At 42.3% G+C, this 21,920-nt stretch overlaps 2 protein-coding genes across 7 annotated transcripts; both read right to left on the bottom strand.

The window, feature by feature from the left end:
- Window positions 1-437: 437 nt before the first annotated feature.
- On the bottom strand, window positions 438-8,709 carry LOC130528372 (transcription initiation factor TFIID subunit 4-like). 6 transcript variants are annotated; one of them, XM_057037649.1, is made up of 17 exons: window positions 8,674-8,709; window positions 8,342-8,410; window positions 7,532-7,976; window positions 7,304-7,425; window positions 7,110-7,223; window positions 5,511-5,630; window positions 4,959-5,081; window positions 4,596-4,685; window positions 4,219-4,365; window positions 3,559-3,688; window positions 3,210-3,294; window positions 2,960-3,120; window positions 2,479-2,609; window positions 2,200-2,328; window positions 1,966-2,022; window positions 1,085-1,192; window positions 438-760 (listed from the first exon to the last, which is right to left on the bottom strand). In XM_057037649.1, exons 1-17 carry the CDS (start codon window positions 8,692-8,694, stop codon window positions 635-637), a joined length of 2,178 nt encoding a protein of 725 aa, XP_056893629.1. In that variant the 5' UTR covers window positions 8,695-8,709; the 3' UTR covers window positions 438-634. The 6 variants fall into 6 exon arrangements, with proteins under 6 accessions (XP_056893629.1, XP_056893630.1, XP_056893631.1 ...); XM_057037650.1 differs by having other exon boundaries at window positions 2,200-2,325; XM_057037651.1 differs by lacking the exon at window positions 8,674-8,709 and having other exon boundaries at window positions 7,532-8,041; window positions 8,342-8,647.
- A 722-nt stretch (window positions 8,710-9,431) lies between these two features.
- On the bottom strand, window positions 9,432-20,521 carry LOC130528374 (sodium/glucose cotransporter 4-like). Its single transcript, XM_057037655.1, has 13 exons — window positions 18,936-20,521; window positions 18,588-18,659; window positions 17,104-17,208; window positions 16,872-17,036; window positions 16,672-16,777; window positions 16,501-16,581; window positions 16,171-16,376; window positions 15,283-15,418; window positions 14,840-14,947; window positions 14,460-14,610; window positions 12,111-12,279; window positions 11,758-11,973; window positions 9,432-10,073 (listed from the first exon to the last, which is right to left on the bottom strand). The coding sequence occupies exons 1-13, from the start codon at window positions 19,113-19,115 to the stop codon at window positions 9,753-9,755; spliced, it is 2,016 nt and encodes a 671-aa protein (XP_056893635.1). The 5' UTR covers window positions 19,116-20,521; the 3' UTR covers window positions 9,432-9,752.
- Window positions 20,522-21,920: the final 1,399 nt, after the last annotated feature.

Below are 21,920 nucleotides of genomic sequence, written 5' to 3'. Positions count from 1 at the left end.
GTGTGTGAAGCCTGCAGGAGAGGTTAGGTGGTCAGCTTTGGATTCAAGTTTAGCCTTGACAAAGCTGCACAGTCCAGAAAGCCCAGATATTTCCTTTCAGCCATGTTTGTCATCAGGAGTTCTGATTCGGTAACAAAGATGTAAAGAAGGAAGATAGAAATACTGCAGCAGAGCCGACTGAGACCCATCCTGACCTCAAAAATTTGGGTACAGCACCAGTGAATGGAAGGTGTAAGACTGGACATGAATATCTGTGCAACAGCACATCAATATTATTTATGTCAAACCACCATCACATCCCAGGTCCTTATGGATTGAACATAAAGGTAGGACCCTCAGGATTCATGACTGACTGACCAACTTTAGCTCCTCTCCAGGCTGGTGCTGCCGTCTCATCTGTGGAGCCACAAAGCTTATAAAACCCCTCACAAATATGGTACAACTCAATTATTTTATTGGCCACAACCACAATGAAGTAACACTGACCCACCTGGGGACCATAGGACATGACAGCCCTTTTTGGCCATTTCAAATTAACCATGAAAAAACTTTTTTACACAAATTAAATAAGAAAGCTTAAAGAAAACTTAAAGATGAACAACACAGAGCAAATTCAGTCCCTTTGGTGAGGAAGTTACAGCATCGCTTTGTACAGGAGGAGCGAGTGGCACAGAAATGGGTCCAGCTCCATACACAGCAGCAGGTCCCTTAGTGTGATCCTAGTCCCCCTTTGAAGCCCCGGTCTGGGCAGCACAGCCACCTGAGACACACACACACACACACACACACACACACACACACACACACACACACACACACACACACACACACACAGTTCTGTACTGAGACCAAACTCTGGTATCTACGGACGATGTCTGTGGAGACTCTGCAATAAGCAGCAGCAAACGTGAGCATCAAGCTAAATAAGGCATTTTCTGCCATCAATTTCTAAAAGATGATGTAAATGTCGCCGGTTAAGATTCAGAATGCAGCCTGTAGACGCACACAGGCCAGTGTCCTCCCCAGGCTGACATGGGTTCCTGGGCTGACTGCATGCTGCTGGATTTATGAAGATTAAAATGACCTGGCTTTCAGGCTGCTCCAGTGGCCTCTTCCTGCGAGGTCCAATAGCAGCCAGAGCGGTCAGGTTGGCTTCCCTCTTCTGCATCTGAGCTTCTTCTATTTGCTGTAACTGTAAACAAGATTAACAGTTAGAAATAACTGAAGCACACTGTATTTGCTGGGACAGAACCAGTCCAGACAGCTAAACACTGGTGTTTAGAAAGCCAACTGGCTCTTGGTCAAGAGAATATAAATCATCAACCTGAGCTTTAAACACTGAACACTAAAACACTAAGTGAGGTTTCTGTGTGTCTTCCTGGGTCACGTTCACCATTCAATGTTCGATAACAAGGTTGGATCCGGTCTGAAGGCCAATAGCTGTTAGTATCTACTGCAGGTTAATGACATCATTTGCTTTCAATAGTGTTTAATGTTTGACTTTGTGTTCATCAGCATTTTACTGTCTTGGATCAGAGGTTGTGGATCCAAACTGATGTTTTTCTCAACCCTGAAAAGACCTAAAAGGATGTCATCAGATTTTGGTTTATGATCCTCCCTTCACTCACCATTAAACTGAATTCACTGTCTAACTGGGACCAGTCAACAACCAGTAAAGGCTCGCAGCAACTGTGAGGCAGCAGGTGGGGACACAATTGTGTAGTTTACTACTGTAGAAGAGACTTTCTGCCATAGATGTGTGGTCATACATGAAGAATAAGGCGGTCTCACAGACAGGATGGTGGGAACATGAACAGTTTATGTCAAAGGTGGAGAGTCAACCGGGTGTAAAACACTGTCATAGCAGCACATTTGGACAGCCAGGATTTAAAGCTTTGTAAACCGTTCAGTAGGGGCGCTGACAACCAAAGACGTTTGTTCTGGATGTGAAACAGACTGACACACCTCTTTAGCTCTTTGCTTCAGCTGCTGATGCTGAGGATCCTCACTGTGGGAGCGACTCTGTGGGCAAAGACACATGCTCGTTTGGTATAAGAGGAAAAACTGCTTGGGGACAGACACCTGCGATAAACCGGCTCCCTGAGCCACACAGACAAAAACACCACCTTTCTTCAGGGACATAACGAGCTTAAAACACATCATCACATTCATTTAAGGAAGTCTTTGAGTCCAGTTTACTCTGGCCAAGAGCAGCAGCCGCTCTCTCTCTTCTTCATCATTTCTTTTCTTCTTTAATGTCTCCACTTCCTCCAGAAAGCGGAGTTGGGAGCGTACGTCGCTCACCTTGGTGTGCCACGGGCCCTCCTGCTGAGAGAGACAGAGACAAAAGGTCAAGGCTTCCACAGCCGACGCGGCAGAACTCTGGACTCTTCAGCTGTAGAGGTGGTGGTGGCGCCAGAGCTGCAGGTCAGGCCATCATGGTTGGCTCATTACAGATTAGCAGGATTACAGCTGTACCTTCACAGCGGCCTTGCGATGTCCAGCCAGAACAGTCAGCCTCAGGACCAGCCCATGCAGTCTTTCCTGGGTCGCGTGAGAAATCAGGGCGACCACGTCTGGGGACACATCAGTTACCCCCAGTGGACGTCCTAGCTCAGAACACACACAACAGCAGACACGTCTATATGTGACACAACAACACAGCCGATCAGGTACATGAACTGATAAACCACAGTGACTAGTCTGTTTATTGTGGAGAATCTCTGAGACAGTAACTTTAGGAGGGAAGGATGATTAAAAACAACACACACAACAGCAGACATGTCTCGTCATGAGACCTTAGTCAAAGAGCCACATGTCCATCCAGCTCCAGTCCAATCAGTGGAACTGCCCACATCAGTTGGACTAATCAGGTCATGGAAGAGGAGGACTCCAGAGCTGCCACAGCAAAGGGTCTGGCTACTAAAATGCAGTTTTCCTGAAATGGCATCATTTGTACCTGCATGAAGGATTTGGTTGAGCAGCAGGTTTGGAGAGAGAAAGAGTTGATCATGGCACGACTGAACCACAGAGCCCACCATGCTGGTCAATATCTGCGCATTCTCCTCCCCCAAATTCACTCCAGCCATGGAGGCCACATCATTAATGTCGTCATCTTCTCTGGGAAACATACATGAAAGTGAGGGAAGCTCGGAGATCCGTGATAAAACTGAGAAACTTGATGAGATTGGAGAGAGAAGAATATATACCTGTAGGTTCCAAAACCGTCTCGAAATGCAGGAGTTGTCATCTGAGAAGCATCCTGACGCAAAGGTAGCTTCATTGGAAAAGTTCCTTGAAAACAACCAAGACAATAAAAATAAAATAAAAATCACCTGGAGAAATCTGCTGAAAGCAGTTACACTGTAAAACTATTGATTATAAATGACTGAAACCAAACAGGTAAGAAATAAGAACTGAAAAGCCAGAATCCACCTTTGGAATCAACTCATTGGTCTTGGACCCAAACATTGAAATGGCTGTATACATGCAAACTGATGTAGCAGACAGGAAGGGGTGGATTTCTAGATTACGGCCCCTCATGTTCCACAGATTTACCTGTCAGGTGTTTTCCTGAATGGGCCACCGGGATTTTGTAGTCAAGTCTGCTGTTCTTAGCTGTGGAATTCCCCAGCAGGGGCAACGTCGGCCTCGGTTTCACTGCTTCACCTCCAGGCTGCTGCACAAGCTGCCATTTAAGGAAACACACTGAGCAACCTTCCTAAAAGGGCGTTCCAAACACATCTTTAATATATAGTCAACAACTTTAATCTCATCATGGTTGCCCACTGAAAATGTGATTTTCCTGATTTCCAATAAGATGGAAACAGCTACAGGAAGGACACACCTTCATTACCGAGTTGGTGACATATAGCAGTAAGCTACAGCAGACAGCTATACAGTATGCTGTAGCATATACAGAAAGACTAAGCTAAGCTAGCAGAGCGTTCTGCTGTGTGTATGCTCGTCCTGTTGCTCTTGGTTCACAGAAATGTTTCGTTGTTAACATTGAGAACATTTTGTCAGCAATGCTCCATCAGGTGCTGGAACAAAACACTCCTCGTAGATGAGAAAGCAAGAGAACCCACAGAAACCAGGTGGTCAACAAGGGTTCCTCAGCAGCTGCTGGACCAGGACAGCTCTGTCACCAGCTGACTGGTGGATGGAAGCTGCTTTACTTTCAGTCCTTAATATTTTCCCTTTTTAAAGTTTGCTGACCTGCTGAGTGGTGCTGAGGTTTTTATCGGTGTTGGACTGTTTGATGGTGGGAGACGGGCTGTTGGTGGTGGTGGGGGTGAAAGCTGATGCCTGCTGAATAAATAGGTGTGGGTCCACAGTCAGGTGACGAACAGCAGGAAGACTTTTCTAGCAGGAGCGAAGAAAGAAGATGAAGTCACATTATTGTCCCACCAGTGTTATAAGGTAAATCGTAAATGTTAGATTTGTACAGTTACGTAACACTAACAGGAGTAAATACAGATGAATGACTGCTGAATGTTTTTAGCATCTTTGCTTTGGCCACCAAACTTCAGCATCTCTGATCACTTCACACATTTAGAGATTTTTTATCTTTCAGCAGGAACCTGACTGATCACCTTGAGGAAAGGCACCAAGCAGGGCTGGGGTGTGGACTTTAATTCCTGATAAAGCCGCTCTGTAAACTGTTCTGCTTCAATCTTCCCTTCCTGCAGGAACAACAAACAATCTGTTTTTTGAAAAACAGATCAGAATAAATCACAATAAACAGCAAAAAATAGGATGGGAAATTGTACATAAAATAATTATTATAGAGCAGCAAATATGTTAAAATAAAGTTACTGTTTAAGATATATTTACAACACTTCAAAAATTGAAGTATTATGTCCTTGAATTGTACTAAGGCTGAGCCATCCCACAACAACCATCATAAGCTGCTGAACACAGCGGAGGATGGTGTCGATACTGAAAAGGAAGCATACCAGCAGAGCCCTGACCAGGCCTCTGACGTTGCTGGCCATGCTGGCAGCCTGGGCGTCACTTGATGCCAGCTTTATCAGAGTTACCAGGAAGTTCTTGCACTTCTTCACACTTTCCAGAGTCTCCTGTCAATGGAAAACTTTTTACAACCTTCACCTTGTTAATGCTAAGTCAGGACAAGAAAAACAGCAGTCTCCCTAAGGAAGGAAGGAAGGAAGGAAATGAGGAGGAGCTAGGAAGGAAGGGATGAAGAAAGAAGGGAGGACAGGAAGGGAGGGAAAAGAGGTAGGAAGGGAAAAAGGAAGTATGGGAGGAAGGAAGGAGAGGCCAAGGGAAGTAAGGGAGGAAGTGACAGAGGATGGTGGAAGGAAGGAAGGAAGGAAGAAGGAAGGAAGGAAGGAAGGAAGGAAGGAAGGAAGGAAGGAAGGAAGGAAGGAAGGAAGGAAGGAGAAAGCAGGGACACATGGAAGCAGGGGAGGAGGGGAGTGAATAGTGGTTTTCCCATTTAACCCCAAATGCCCCAAAATGACCAAGAAGCTGAACCTTCCACCTACCGGACTAAACATGGCTGCCGGCTCTTTAGCCGTTTCTGTGGTCTGAAGGGGAGGCAGGTTCCCCTGACTGGAAACAGCCCCTTCACTCTGGGTCGCTGCTTTAGAAGCTACACCAACCACCTGAACACCACAAAGTAAGGACGTCACAGCAGTTCAACATCTGCTACAATAATCCTCAAATACAATGTTTGAGACCTGCGCTGATTAATCTGTAACACATTGATAAAAAAACAAAAAACAAAAATCACAATCAGGCCAGTAAAAGAGCAAAGAAGGTGGTTTTCTAAATTCCCTTTAACTTGTTATTTTAGGAGAAAAGCTTTAGCCAGGGAGGAGGTCATCCAGCCTGGTGCACTGATGCTTCACAGGCTTTTAACTCAGGAAAAACTGAGGTCATGATGTTTGGTCCTGAACCTCTCAGGGATAGATTAGATCACATGATCATTCTAGATGGTATCTCATTAACATCTAGTCTCTCTGAGGAATCTAGGAGTAACTTTTGACCAGAATCTCTGCTTTAACTCACACATTAAAATAGTCTCTAGAAGTGTCTATTTTCACCTGAGGAACATCACAAAGATCAGGAAGCTACTGACGCAGCATGATGCTGAAAAGTTAATTCATGCCTTTGTTACTTCCAGGCTGGACTATTGTAATTCTTTATTATCGGGTGTCCAATCACCTCTTTAAGAAGTCTCCAGCTGATCCAAAATGCTGCAGCCAGAGTTCTGACAGGTATTGACAAAAGAGATCACATTACTCCTGTACTGGCGTTGCTTCATTGGCTGCCCGTTAAATTTAGAATCTTTTTTAAAACCCTTCTTTTGACCTACAAGGTCCTCAGAGGCCTAGCTCCATCCTACCTGGAGGAGGTAGTGATACCTTATCAGCCCAATAGACCGCTCCGCTCTCAGAATGCTGGTCTACTTGTGGTCCCCAAAGTTTCTAGGAGTAGAAAGGGGGGCCGAGCATTTAGCTACCAGGCCCCCCTGCTGTGGAACCAGCTCCCTGTCCAGGTACGGGAGGCTGACTCCATCTCTACTTTTAAGATCAGACTTAAAACCTTCCTCTTTGAAAAAGCTTATTGTCACTAATTCAGTAGTTCCAGTTATTATCATAGACAGACAAATTATCATACTTAGGGGGTCGTCTAATCATTAGGTCACATCTTAGCTATGCTGCTATAGGCCGAGGCTGCCGGGGTCCAGAAACATGATCACCTGACAGGTCTCTGTCCCCCCCCCCCACTGGGTCATGGTTTCCTCTCCTTCTCTTCTCTTCTCCTTCTCCTTCTCCTTCTCCTTCTCCTTCTCCTTCTCCTTCTCCTTCTCCTTCTCCTTCTCCTTCTCCTTCTCCCTCTCCTCTCCTCTCTCTCCTCTCCTCTCTCTCTACCCACCCCGGCCATCAGCAGGAGGGTCGCCCTACATGAGCCTGGTCCTGCTCAAGGTTTCTTCCTGTTAAAGGGGAGTTTTTCCTTGCCACTGTTGCTTGTCTGGGGTCAGGCCCTGGGATTCTGGAAAGCGCCTTGAAACAATTTTGATTGTAAAAGACGCTATATAAATAAAGATTGATGTGATTTGATTTAAACTAACCGGGTACCTTTACAACAGCACTCTTCTGGACTGCTGTTGACTGAAAAGTGGAAGAGGCTGGTAGAGCCATGCGAAGCACCGTCATCTGCTCACCACCTTTATTAGCAACCGCTGCAGACACCTGAATGACAGCGGGCACAAACAGGATGTCACAAACCTTCAGCAGCACTAAACCGTCAACAACAAGCAGCAGACACACACCTGCTGGCCCAGGACTCTGGACATTTGACCGCTCACACTCGAAGGTCCCCGCTGGGTCTGTGTCAAAGCCTGCTGAGATACCAACATCAGCTGACCACTCTCACTGCGGATCAATATCATTCCTGTAAAAAAATAGATGAAAATAACTTTATTTGTGTCCTAGCAAGTGCTGGGTAAAGTGCACGTGTATGTATTATAGGAGTACACATGGAGGCCCACACAGCTCACCTGGTGGGATCTGGAGATTGGCTTGGTGGGAGGAAGTAGACTGAGGCATCTGAGGGGTCAGAGCAAGGGCCTGAGGAGCTGCTGACCTCGGTACAGTGATCATCACCGTCCTTCCCAATGTTGTAAGTTGGTTCATGGAAGGCACCTGGCTCACAACTGCTTTTGTTATCTGTGGTTGTCCTTTTGTGCTCGCGGCAGGAGGAGCAGCCTTTGATATGACCACGATAGATGGAGAGGTGGTCTGCAGCCCTGGTGCTGAGCCTGCAGCGGCTGAAGGTGGCTGAGCCTCTACAGTAGGAAGCACTTTAGCAGCACATTTGGCTGGAAACTGCAGGATCTTGAACTGAACGGAGGGGTCGGCAAAACCCGTTGCCCCCCCACGGGGCTCCAGCTTCTTCGGCTCAGCTCCCACTTTATCTGCCATCGATGGCTCTATTGAGGAGAACTTCGTAACAGAAAGATTCCATCCATCTTTAGCTAGCCTTCATTTGAACACTGAAAAAAAGGGGGCTGTTGTTGCCCAATTCACTTTTTTTAAAAACATAACAGAATAAATTAGACACAGTTAACACAGAAATCCTCAGACATTTATATTTATAAATAAATATACAATGATACAAGACTAATATTAAAAGATATGCAAATGAAAAACAAATAAAGCCTTCAATCTTAACTGCAGAGATAAATTAAATGGAAGAGTTCCTCTAATAATCATAATATAGGTTGCGTCACCATTCATATTTTTAGAACAAAAAGGATTTTTTTTTTTTTTTTTTTAAAGTAAGTGAAACGCAAAATAATATGAATTACCTGCCTGTGGGGACCTGGGAACCAGCCTCGCGTTTCACCTGTGTGCTGACTCTGGCAAGACTTTCCCACCTGCACAGCAGAGCTCATTAGGCCCACAAACCCCTGTTCTGCTGGGCAGATTCATTAGCCCAGCCCGGCATGGCCTGGCCTGACTCAGTTCAACTCAGCACTTCAATGTGATTTTAAGACCAACAAACCACGCTAAACACTGAAAACTGGGTTTATTCGCTTCCTTACTAGGTTATCTTGGAAACTACCTGACGTCAAGTATTCACATCAGCGAATTATTGGCGACAATTATCGTTTGTTTAATTGTGATAAAATCGTTTTACCGTCCAGGTGATTGGCCTCATCACCGGCGCGTGTCAACAGCTGAGGCGCTGCTGCGTTTAAGATCCGCAGGAAAAAACGACAGTCGAACAAAACAAATGTCTTGTTTGTGGAATATTTGATCTACTTCTTTCGGGTGATTCTTTGTTGTTTTAACCAATGTTTCGAAGGATTAGCGGTACATTGAAACTTTTACTTGTGGAAAAAACGTAACTGTGCTTTATTATATTTTTAACGTTCCTGTTTGTTTGATTGGTCTTGAATGCCTCAAGTGTTCGCCCGCCTTTCATGCAGTTACAGCCCAGTTTTAGTCTGGGCTTTCAGTTAATTCTCAGGAACAGAAGAAAAGGAATGAAGTGTGAACAATTTATATATTATGCTTGGAAAGGCAGTATTTATTTTTCTAATTTTACTTATAAATCTATTATTAGGTTTTTTGGTGGTTTCATCCACTCTATGATTATGGATCTCAACATTATAATCAGCCGTTGCTGCTGTACTTGGCAAAATAGCTGCTAAGAATACTCAATTCCCATATTACAGCCCTCTCTTTTGGTCAGAATATGAATAGAAATGATGAATAAAAGTTCAACCACTCACACAAACACACGTGCACACATACACTTGGCTAACTTATAACATAACTTGTCCATGATGCTGACAACACAATGAGCCATAGGTTAAACTTATGCAAACGTTTTTTCTATGAATAACATCTTAAGGCCTTTGCCACCAATTATGTCTACCCCTAACTGAAAACTGAGTTGCTTTTTGACTTTATTAATTTTGACTTTCACATGAGGGTCATAGTTCATTTGCCTCAACAGTTTGCCACCCAAATAATCCTTTGTGGCAAACATAGTTGTCACAGAGATCTCATATGCAATCATTGTTATTCATGATCAAAAATAGTAATTTTGTATTACAGTATTATAAAGTTGTTTTGATTTACATGTTTTAAAAAAAGAAAAACAGACTTATAACTTTGGTGTAAAAAACAGATAAATTACCCAAAGTGAAAAAGGGATGGTGGTATAGGTAGTGTTGATGGTATTGAGTGGTGCTGAACTCTGAAGGAAAATTAGACCCAGTATCCATAGAGAAATACATTGATGGTTAGAAGCAGCAGGGCATTGATGTTGCAGACATTTCTCCAGAGTGGTTTCTCCTGCAGAGAGTTCAGTTCACTGTTTTCTTTCTCTGGGGCAACAGGACCAGAACCTGAGCCGCTCAGACCACAGATGACCAGAGCAGCTCTGCGCCAGCAAGGTACTGGTTTCTTGGGTTCCTCCTCAGAATCATTGGTAGGTTCAAGGTCTAGAGTTTCAGTAGTCACCACTTGATTTACGAGGTCAACACGATGCTTCTGGCTAAATCTGGACCACCAGGTGAGTCGGTACAGCTGCAGAGCAAAGACCAGTGATGTTAGTGGTCCTCACAGATAGTGCTTACATCAATCTATAAAACCAGTTCCAAACAAATGTGCTTTTCTAAGCCTGAATAAAATCTGGTTTGTGTGACCATCACGTATGTTTGTATCTCTTAGCAAAACAGTAGAAACAGCTAACTTCATATGTTCAAGCTTTGCTAAGTCCATACTGACAAGGGAAGACTGATCCTTTCCACACATTTGAAAAGATTCTGGCTTCAAATTGTAATTGAGAATATAAAATCTTTTCAAATGTTTTTTTTTTTTAAGTACTGAGGGACTTAAGCTTTCTGTATGTCATTCAATTTGTTTATATAGAGATATGACCAATAAACATATTCGTTCACGCTTACCACACTCTCAATAATATACCGTATTTTCACGACCATAAGGAGCACTGTAATAAAAGGCGCAGTCTCAGTTATGGGTGCTATATCTGTATTTAAAACATACATAAGACGCACCGTATTATTAGGCGCATGCTAAAACATACAGTAAAAAATGACAACAGAAGTAAAACAGTGAGTTTTGACACATTTATTGAACAAAATATTCATTCTTCCGCTACAAAACCATCAAAGTTTTCATCTTCTGTATCTGAATTAAACAGCTGCACTATTTCAATGTCCAACATCCCGAATTCCTCTTCTTAATCATCTGAATCGGACTCACCGACCGGTTGCGGTTCAGCGTTGATTTTGTGAAAGCTCTTACAATACATGAAGACGGTATCATAGCCCATGCGTCTACAATCCACCCGCATATGGTGGCATAACTTGCCCGCCGCTGCCTCATAGTCTTTGTGAAGGAGTGTTCAACTTCGGTCATCTAGCGCTCTGTTCGTTTCCGTGGCAGCCGAGAACCACAGTGAACGACAACTTCTCGTGCCCCGTTGTGCGCATCGCCACCGTGCTGGTCCCTTTTTTCTCCACTGTGTGGGTCAAAGAGATGTTAAAAGTCAAAGGGATCTCATCCATGTTGGTGATGTGGCTGGGCGCGGTTATCTTGCCGTGGCAGTAGGTGCAGAAGATGGCCACCCTCTCCTGGTAGTCCACGGGCAGCCCCTGCGCAACAGTTGTCCTTGCGCGTATGGAGAGATGCCGCCTCCTCATAAAGCGAAAACACCAAGCCCGACCTCCTTGGAAGTGCTCAATGTCCATTTCTTCAGCAATCGCTTTGGCCTTTTGTCGAATGGTGACAGTAGAGACGCCCCTTCCAGTTGTTCGCTGTTCCACAACCAACTGTTCTACTCGGTCTTCCAGCTCGGGCCACCTTGCTTTGTTCCCGCGGAAACTCAACTTCGTCTTCCTCATTTGGCGCAGATCACTTTCTTTTCTCCACTTTCTGACCATGGACTCATTTACATTAAAATGTCTTGCAGCTGCTCGATTGCCATTTTCACTCGCATATTCGATGGCCTGCAGTTTAAAGTAAGCCTCATACGCGTGTCGCTTGACCGGCGCCATTTTAGGGGGTCCTAACGCAGAGGTGTGCCGCTAATCGATTGGCGGAGCGTTTACCGTAGTGCACCCAGCAGATTTTGGAACTCAGTCCAGACACAAGGCGCACCATATTATAAGAAAATCGCAGTGTTTTAGGTGCGCCTTATAGTCGTGAAAATACGGTAACTAAATGGGTTATTTGATGTGTTTCTTACATGTTCTTCAGCTATTGGTGCTGTGGCCAGGCTGACTGTCACAATCACAATACATGAGACTGAGAAGAGGATCATTGCGAAGTACAGATAGTGGACACGAGCCAGGACAGCCGGCCGCAGATCATCCTGACCACAGGCAGGATAACTGTTGGAGAACTCCAGAATCATGCGGGTCAGTCCAACAACTAGTCCAACGATCAGACCCCAGAATGCCCCCTAAGACAAAAAAGATGCTATTAGGACTTAGACTGAACTCTATGTCATTCCAAAGGTAACCAGGTTACCTCAACTTTTCTGTGAGTGTTTGTGTGTGTTGTCATCTATGAGGGTCCTAGCTTGGAAATTTGACTCACCGGTTCATTAGCACGTGGCCAGAAAATAGCTAAGAGGAATACAGCAGCGATAGGTGGAACTAGAAAACTGGTCACTGACTGAAGGTAGTCAAAGAGTTGTCCACTGTTGGACGCCTGGATGACTGGAATCCATAACAGACTAACGGACACCAAGATAACAATGACAACCCTGAAACAGAGAGAATAGGGTGAGTTTATAATGAAGTCAGAACAGAAGCATTTTTAGTCAGTGTCATAGAGCTATAACTTCACTGAAGCCTATGAGGATACCAATAATTTATTTGACATTCTTCTGTCATTGACATTTAAGTTAAGTTCTCCATGTGAGAAGATATAGCTAACTACTCAAAACATACAAGCCCAGCAAACCAAGACATTGATTTATGGACTTTAAAATGTAATAATCAATATTGTAGAGCATATTGGAGATAAACAGATCCTCATTCACCTGTAGCCCCATCTGACCTCTTCCAGTCTTTTGGGCTCTGAACACCATGTAGCCTTGCCAACAAAAAAACCCCAGCTTTTTACAGAAATAAATTAGTTTTCTAAAATACAAACCACGAGAAGACCGTCAACACGAGTGAAGTAGAATAGACTACAGGCAAACTTTGGACATGAAACAGACTGTGAAAATACCTTATAAGCTAAGCTGGATATGCTAAAAATTGGTTTTGATTTTTCAAATGTGAGGGAAAACCTGGCAGTCAGCTTTTTGATAAAAAAAAACAGAAGATCGTGGTGAACTCTGATGTATGCTGGAAGGGTCAAATCAAAGTTCTGACCCCTGGGCTGCACCTACTGCCATGACAAGAAGTGGTAGGGATTGGCATCCACGTGTGCAGAAAAAAGCAGCAGTCTATGGGATGCTGTTTGCAAAGCGGCTCACGCTAGAACTAACAACATATTCAGGTGTAATTTTTTTACCATCACTTTTTAAGATATTTACAACAAAATGTGCCATCTTAGAAGTATATTAAATAGTTAAATGCAAATAGTAAACGTTAATTGTAAATATAAAATCTTACATGCAAATGTCAAATCAGGTGAAACTAAATATTCTGCTAATATGAGAAGGTACAGAAAGTAGCAAGATAAAAGCCAATGAACTTCCGTTGTGTAACACAATCAAATAATGTATTTAATTGTGTAACACAATCAAATAATGTATTTAACCCAAACATAATGGTGGAAATAAATGTTTGTACAGTTACTATCATGATAATAACCTTTTGCTTATTAGCTTAATTGTTGGGGTTCTGGGTTGTGTCGGTCTTTGTACTGCAGGGGGTGGAATGGAGCACAATTGGGTGCAGCTGGCAATGCAGGCAGGCGCACCTGTTGGCAATCTACATCTTGCTGCCTATTTAAGCAGGTTGTGCCTGCCTGTCAGTGCCAGGGTGTCTGTTTGTCTTGTGAGGGTGTCTGTTTGTCTCCCTTGTCGTGTGTTGGTGTTCTGTGTTTCCTGGAGGGCTGTTCCTGTTCCCTGGTTGCTATGCAGTCCTGGAGGGCTGCCCTCGTGTTCTTTGTGTGCCCCCCCCACTGTAAATAAAACCTGTTGGCCATTCCACCACTGTGTCCTGGCCTGCGTTCGGGTCCTGTTCAACCCCCGTTTCGTAACATTAATATTTAGTTTCACCCGAGAGTTAGATTTAACATTTAGATTTACATTTAATATTTACATTCATCATCTAGTTTTGGATTTGAAATTTAGATTCAACATTAAGACTTAGATTTAACATTTACGTTTAGCATTTGGTTTGGTTTTGACATTTAGATTTAGCTGTAACATTTACATTTAACATTTAGATTTGGCATTTAAATTTAACATTTAGATTGAGATTTAACATTCACATTTAGCATTTAAATATGGATTTGGGATTTAGATGTAACATTTAGATTAAAAAATTAGATATAAAATTTACATATAACATTCAATATTTTCTATAAACATTTAATGTTAACATTTGACTAATATATAAGACAATATGTTCCTGTTTGTTGTGAGGGTGAGCTGCTTTACAAACAGCACCCTATAGCTGTGATTCATATGTTTCATATTTCGTATTTGCTTGTAGAGCTTGGTACTCTTATTTCTTTCATTGCAATTGTATTATTGTTCACAACATCTGGCTAATACTAAATAGAGAAATCCTACAAACAAGAAAGTCAATCTCCAACTCTAAATTTTCAACAGACTTTAACACAACTTCCTTCCATGTTAGCTACTGTATGACCTGTCAGCCTCCATATCTCATTCATATCATTGAGGATTTTTACCATTGTATGTGGCAATATATTTTGTTTATTCTGCTCTTTACTTAAATAATCACTGTTCTACAACCATACCTCCCAACAATCATGAGTTCCATTTCAGAAGCCCTTGGCCTGGCTTTATGGTAGAGGTCCAGGGTAAACAGAGTTGAGCTGCTGTTGAAGACGGAGGTCAGAGAGGACATCAGAGCAGCTAAAATAACTGCTAGCATCAGACCTCGAAGACCTGAGAAGGTTTAAAAAGGATTTGTTCAAAAGAAATACAAAATAAATCTCTTTTTTTTCACTTCCATGTTTTACATCTTATGGTGGAATTTTTGAAAATATGTGGCAAAATAATTTCCTTGGCTGAGTTTGTAATCATCGCAGTGCTTATTATATGTACCACACCAGCAGTCCCTCTTCCATCGGGGATGGGACGTTGTGACTGGTAGGTGCTCAGCTGTGCAACTCACCCACAGGCATGAGCTCCACCACCAGTTTCGGATAGGCAATATTGGAGCAGCCAACTTCAGCTCCACAGATGCTCTTACACACTACTGGATCCACACAAGCTACCTCATCTGCACACACACAGACACACACACACAGAATAAACCAAAAGAAATGCAATAATGTAGGAATTGATTTTAATTGATTAACCTTTAAAATCTAGTGATGTTAAAGCCTAAAGAAGTAAAAAAGTGAATGCTTAAGTGCAACACATGCACTAAGCAGCAGAACAAGTGCTGTGTGAACTTAGTAATATGCCAACACTACACATATGTGGGGTTCAAGCTCATTAAAGCAACCAACAAAACAATTTTAACATTAATTAAAAAAGGTTGGCAAAAAGTGTGTGTGTGTTTTGTTTTGTTTTTTATTATCATTGATGAGAACATAAAGTGGGCAAACCTACCTGGAAAGAGTATTCTGCTGATCATGCCTGGCATGACGACAAAAAAGGTGGGCAATATTTTGAGGTAACCTCCCAAAACACTTCCACCTTTAGCATGAGACAATGATTTGGCTGATAGAGACCTCTGAACTATAACCTACTCACACACAACACACACACACACACACACCACACACACACACACACACACACACACTAGTGAGTTCCAGGTGCTTCTAAACCAGGCTTTTGACTTTAACACTGACTTGACATTATTTGAATGAATAAATATCAGTAATACTCTTTTTTCTGGTAAACGTCAGCAGTGTGTTTGGAGAAAACTAAGCTAGACACTATGATTTTTTAAAACAAGATATTTGACAGTGATGTTTTTTTGTATATTTTAACTTTAAACATGAATGTCTGGGGAATGAGCTTCCAGAGAACAGATTTGCTTGATCAACAGATTGAATGAAAAATTGTGTAAAATTCTATCAAATCATCAGTGTATTTACAGGTTCAGGTGAGAAATGAAATGTTGTTTTACATGAAAATTCTGATTGCAAAAAGTTTAAAATACATTTATATTGTTCTCATAAAGTATGTGTTTGTAAAAAGAATAATTTTCACAAGTATATCTTTTTTTTTTCAAATCTAAATCACATTTGTCTTACTATTGAACAATTACAATCTGTACCACTATATAACATTAATAATTGTTGTGTATTATGCACACTTAATAAATTCAAGTTTGAGATTGCTTTAAAATGTTGATTAACCTTTTTTTTTTTTTTAAATAAATAATTTTGACCTGGTTTCCTAGACTGCATCTCCATTAAAGTCAGAAGCAGCAAGAAGGAGCCAGAATGAACCAGTAGGAGCCAGGAGGAGTCAGTGTGAGAGACTTACCTGATCTGTGCACCAGACCCATGTAGCCAGGATAGTGAGGCCAAACACCATACCTGGCCAGGGTAGATCACCTGACACGGGATCTCTGAACATGTTGAAGGAGTCATTGCGAGGCAGGTGACAGGTGGTGTTGGGAACTGTGGCTGAAGGAATCGCTGACATATACTGCTCTACCAGGCCCTCGTACCATCCGATTCTAGCAAATGCTGGACATGATACACAACAGACAGACGTGTCCAGCATCAAAGTCTGGGTGAACAACCAGCAGGGCCACTTGTGTTCAACTTTAACAGCGTGTGATTATTAGTGGCAACATGTAAATCCACTTACATATGAACATTAGTGCTAAGGCTCCTCCAACCATGATGATGGTCTGAAGAGAATCAGTGTAGATCACTGCTGCGATGCCTCCTACAGAGACATCCACACACACACTGTTAGCACCATTGCTGTCCACACAATATGGTAGTAGGACACATAGCACAAGCATTACACGCTTACCTGTCACAGTATAAGCAGCAGTGATGAGCAGCAGGATGGCGGTGGACAGATAGAGATCCCAGCCCAAGGAGACTTGGATGAAGAGTGCTCCTGAGAAGATATCTGCCTGTGGTCCACAAACACATTCATGTGGACCCTCTGATGCCCTCTCACCTCGTGTTTCCTTGGACCAAGACTCTGAGTGTATGTGCGTGTCTTACAGATAATTTGGTGAAAACGTAGAGGATGAGTGACAAAACCGAAGTGTAGATGCGTATCCTCTGCCCTCCAAAGCGTTTGCCGAGATACTCGGGCAGGGTCACCACTCCAGCAGAGATGTAGACAGGTACGAAGAGCCAACCGAGAGCCACGAGCACCCACGTAGCCTGGAAAAACAAAGAAGATTTCAAGTTTCGATCAATTTATATTTCTTATTCTTCATCAGATTCTTACATTCCATTCAAATCCACCGACTGCCATGCCTCCCATAGCTGCTTGTCCCGCTAGCCCGATAAACAAACTGCTTCCGACATTACTGGACATCAGAGAGGCTCCGATCTGCAGAAACAAAGCAAACAAACAAATAAAAACATGAGAATAATCCATCTCAAACACAGCTTGAACCCACGGGAGTGAAGAAATCGACACTGTTTTTACCTGCAAACCAAAGATTTGCAGTATTATTGTAACCATTTCACATCTGCTTGTGTGATGTGGTCACTCAGACAGTCGGGATGCAACCATCTGAGATTCAGCACAGTTGTTGCATGGCATCATGCTTTATTCTGTTGGGCCTTGCAGGGTCGATAACATTTTGAGACACCATTGTATCTTTTAAATGATCACTGACACGTTCCAGGGGGGATAAAAATCTTAATTAGGAGACAAAGACATGAAAAAAAAGCTATAGAAACAATACAGTCATACAACATGTCCACTTCAAAATTTAAAATTTCTTTTTGAAGGATGAGCAGATAAAGGAGCACCTAAATCCTCATCTATCAGGAAATCTAAAAGTTAAACCTGCACCTCCGCCTGTTTCACGCCTGAGGATGGACTGCTATCAATGACAGAAACAATAACAGATGCTACGGCGATGCTTCCCCTTTCAATAGATAGGGAGGGGAGCTTAGACCTTCAAATGACCAACAATGTCCTTAAGAAGAGACAAAGTCACAGGTTCAAAGGCTTCGTGATGGCTTTATTTATCCCCTTGGAATGCCTGGTTGATAATTCACCACTGGTTTCCAAGTATGGATCAGTGTCAGTGTCATAAACCTTATCTTAGGGGTCGCGTGTCCTGAACCTTCTGCCCTGTACTCAGCACAGATCACAAGTAGACGATGCTACATGTTGATTGGCGTTCTGCATGTGCTGTGACTGATGGCACCTTCACATAGCTGTTATTGGGGGGGCATTCTCAGGGACATCTTTGCCCAGCCTGGGCTACAGTTAGCAGCCTGCTGACCTCTACAGAGCGTCTGTTCTTGTGTAGCCATAAATGAGTGATTTCTTCAATCTGCTGGTTATCCGAGTATTGGCAGAGCCGAGCTGTCAGTGGTCTTAATGTGGTTCTGACATGGTTCTGTGTTCCTCAGATCTTCGTGCACTCCTCATAGCTTTGATTTCCTAGAATAACTAAGGATGCTACTTGTACTAATACGCTAGTCAGTAGGAATATTAGTACCACATAAACGTTCAGTGTGTGCTTTAGATTTATCCTCAGTAACTGGCCGTTGGGGGTCAGAGGTAATCCGAGGTGTTCATGTTATATGTGCTTGATGTTATCTGGGCTTGAAACCCAACCTGAGAGTATGAAAGTATGATGAAAACTGACCTCTTGTCTTGATTTCTCCTTGCTGAAGTGTTTTTGGCTGCGGTAACACATCAGCTGACATCTAGATTATGGGTGGTTTGATAGTTGCATGATTACTTACAGGAAACCAAGTCATTGACCGACCAGCCAAGAAGTACCCTCCAATAGTGCTGCGACTGGACCGCCTCGAAGACTACGAGAGAGATGACGGTGAGGAGCTGCTAGTAAAACATCACTGATGTAACATGACACACAATAGACGTACAAATGCACTTTATCTATAGATACACAGCGACAGTTTATTTACCATCAACTTTGATTCCACAAACAAAATGTGCAGAATCCGAATTTGGTTGATCATTCATAAACAATAACTGACAGATCAGGCACCAATAGCACCGAATGCTGAGGCTTGTCTTCATCAACATGCAATTTTATTATTGTCTTCTATATTCGAATAAATTCTCACCCAAATCCCAACAACAATGACAATTATGAAGTAGACGACGATGACAGCAATATCAGCCACGTCCAGGGCCAGGTTTGAGGTGGGGGCTGCAACAGTGGTGAGGCCACCAGTGCTGGACACTGCAACAAACAGGAAGTGACACAGGAAGTGACAACGCTTGTTTGTGTGAACATGAATCATAAGCTTGAGTTGAGGTAAAGAAGAGGTAAAAAATAGATGGATGATTGATGGATGGATGGATGGATGGATGGATGGATGGATGGATGGATGGATGGATGGATGGATGGATGGATGGATGGATTGATTTTGGGTCCTACTCTTATCAACTGCTGTAGATTTTTGCAGCTTTCTTCTCTTCTGACCTTTGACCTTATCACGGTTCCCTCAGTATGGGTGATTATTTGAGATTGTCCACAGATTTTTATAAAACAGTTACCAACATATTTAATAGTCAGTAACACTCAGAAATGACCCAGGTTCCACTGTGAGGGCAGCAGAACCAACAGAGGAACTCCTTTCTTTGTTCTCGCTGGAACGTTGGCTGTTCCACCATTTACATGTCATTCACACTTCTGTGGTCAGAAGCTGCTCAAAACTGTGTCAGTGTTTCCGAGGAGGCACCAGGAGTAGCTGAGTGGCCTCAATACACATGAGGGACAATGGGTCAACAACGGGACACAGGTGAGACACATAAGAAAAATCACCTGAGATGGGGAAAGAACAAAGGGAGGAAGTAAACACAGACAATAGAAGAGGACAAGACTATCAAAATAAAACAGGAAATGAACCAAACAACAAAACAGATTCAAACCCTGATGCGCTGAAGTGCATCACACACGTTCCACTGAGCTGTTCGTGTTACTAGGATATGCCTGCAACGCTGAGACACAACCATAGATTGAAGATAAGAAATATGATCTGGTGGTCCATCTGAAATTATCTCCATAATTAATAAGAAATTAATTCTTAATTTACATGGGGGAGTTGTGTGATGGACTTGTCGGACCTTCAGTGATTGAAAGGTGACAGCTGCTACCCAGCAAGGCGGGTTGCTTTTGACTCATAGAAACAGGACGTCTTGTTTTAACAGTGTTTGGGTTTTTTTTTATTATCAAGCTCTCTGCTGTTTGTTGGATTTTTAAATACGTTTTGGTTTTTAGTGCTTGATTATGACTTATTCCTCAGTGATTTCTAGCAAATCCTCCAAGGCTTCTGGTTTGCATTTTTTTGGTAAAAAAATGTTTATTTTACTGTCAGTATTGTTTTACCTGTATTTAATTCATAGCCATATATTATCGGTTCCCTTCATTTCATGGTATTCAAAGTTTTTTGATGAGAGAAATGGTAACAATCTGTGTCGCAATCAGAGACTCATCCCGATCTGAATTATACGTGCTAACCAAGATAACTAGCTAAGAACATTTAGTTAATGGGGGAAAGGGGGATCACTGTATTTGTATAATGTAGGACAATATATCAGAGCCACATTGACAATATTCTCTTTTTCACAGGTGTTGACAATAGAGTCATAGTTTTACAAGAAAAAAGTCATAATCGTATGATAATAAACTCATAATATTTTATATTATATATATATATTAATATTATAACTATTCCTGATACTGGTACTCTGGAAGAGAAGAGCAACTGGTACCTCGTTCCCAGAAAAACAAAGTAGCAAAAGGTGCGGTGGTAAAAAAGGAAAAGCCACCTCAGAAGTGCTCAACAGAACGGGAAAATAAACTGCAAAGGCAAGAAAACATGCAGGATAAATCATATCAACTGCACATCTCACAAGGAAAAATCTTCATTTGTCATGGAGAAATCAGCCTTGGTCAGGAGACAACCACAAAATCATCAGAATGTTCTCCACTGAGTGATGTGTGGAACACTTCTCCACAGGAGAGCCAATCTCACCTTCTGACCCTTTCAGGATAACTACGGAAACTCTTGGACCTTCCAAACAAAGCTTCACATTCAAAAGTCCATTTAATTAATAAACCAATATGATTCATCCACAGCACAAGTTATGTTCAAGGTGCATGAAAACGTGGGCCTCCTCAATGTTCTGGCTGATTCTGGCTATTTACTGGCAAGTAACAAATGCTGAGTAAACAAAAGATGACGTTATTCACCTGAGCATGGCTCATATGAATATATAGAACAGACATAAGTCCAGGACCCATCAACCAACGATTGGTCCTCACAATAACAAACAGGCCACATACAAAAACGGAGAAATGATGATGTTGAGGATTAAAGTCCTTTCTGCTACTGTGGCACCGATTTATATTTTACTGCTTTTAATGAATTACCTAGGTATCGATGTCCGAGAAGTGTTTACCTCTGATGATTTGGTTTCCTGTAGTAGCAGGAAACCTAATACTAAAACAACAAAATCAGTTCATGATTAGCAGGGGTTAACATTTTATTTTATTTGTCTTACTTTAGCATTTTGTTGTACGTGAACATCAGATTTTGTTTCTCATGTGACTCCGGAGAATTTGCATAGCATACCATGCTAATCCAAGTCTCTTATCAGATTATATATTGTGCTTCAAATTATGTCATTATATTTTTGTGTGACCAAAATAGAAAGACTTGACACATTAGTTATAAAAACACATCCAGCTGATGCACTGATTATAAAAATACAACTACCGGTATCTGAACCTGTTTACCGACTGTGGCCAGCGGATCATAGTGAAGCTGTTGCTAAACTGTGCCAGTGCAGAGAGATAAGGTCTGTTTTCTTCTATTTTATTATACATGTGACTAATGTAATCTTCAGTTTTCATCTGACCAACTGCAGTAGAATAAATAATTCCAAGTGTGTAAAAGTTAAGGGATGATCAGACCTGGGTCAGTCTTACACAGACAGTGGTTCTAGTCCACCACATTAATTCTCATCATGTCAGCAAATCCTGCCATTAGACCTGAGTTAATAAGCAGTTACATTTTAACTATGTATCAAGATAAATGCAT

This window comes from Takifugu flavidus, chromosome 7, assembly GCF_003711565.1.
Source record: "Takifugu flavidus isolate HTHZ2018 chromosome 7, ASM371156v2, whole genome shotgun sequence".
Lineage (NCBI taxonomy): Eukaryota > Metazoa > Chordata > Actinopteri > Tetraodontiformes > Tetraodontidae > Takifugu > Takifugu flavidus.
Note: the sequence above shows the minus strand (reverse complement) of the source record. Positions and strands in the feature narration are given on the sequence as shown.

Coding starts and splice junctions, on each gene's coding strand:
- LOC130528372 (XM_057037649.1), bottom strand. CDS start 8,694: ATGAGGCCAATCACCTGGACG. Junction 3,121..3,209: donor GACGGTTTTGGAACCTACAG/GTATATATTCTT, acceptor TATGTTTCCCAG/AGAAGATGACGACATTAATG. Junction 761..1,084: donor TGGAGCAGCCTGAAAGCCAG/GTCATTTTAATC, acceptor TGTGTGTCTCAG/GTGGCTGTGCTGCCCAGACC.
- LOC130528374 (XM_057037655.1), bottom strand. CDS start 19,115: ATGATTCATGTTCACACAAACAAGCGTTGTCACTTCCTGTGTCACTTC. Junction 18,660..18,935: donor TCATTGTTGTTGGGATTTGG/GTGAGAATTTAT, acceptor TCTCTCTCGTAG/TCTTCGAGGCGGTCCAGTCG. Junction 16,582..16,671: donor TGCTGCTTATACTGTGACAG/GTAAGCGTGTAA, acceptor ATGTCTCTGTAG/GAGGCATCGCAGCAGTGATC.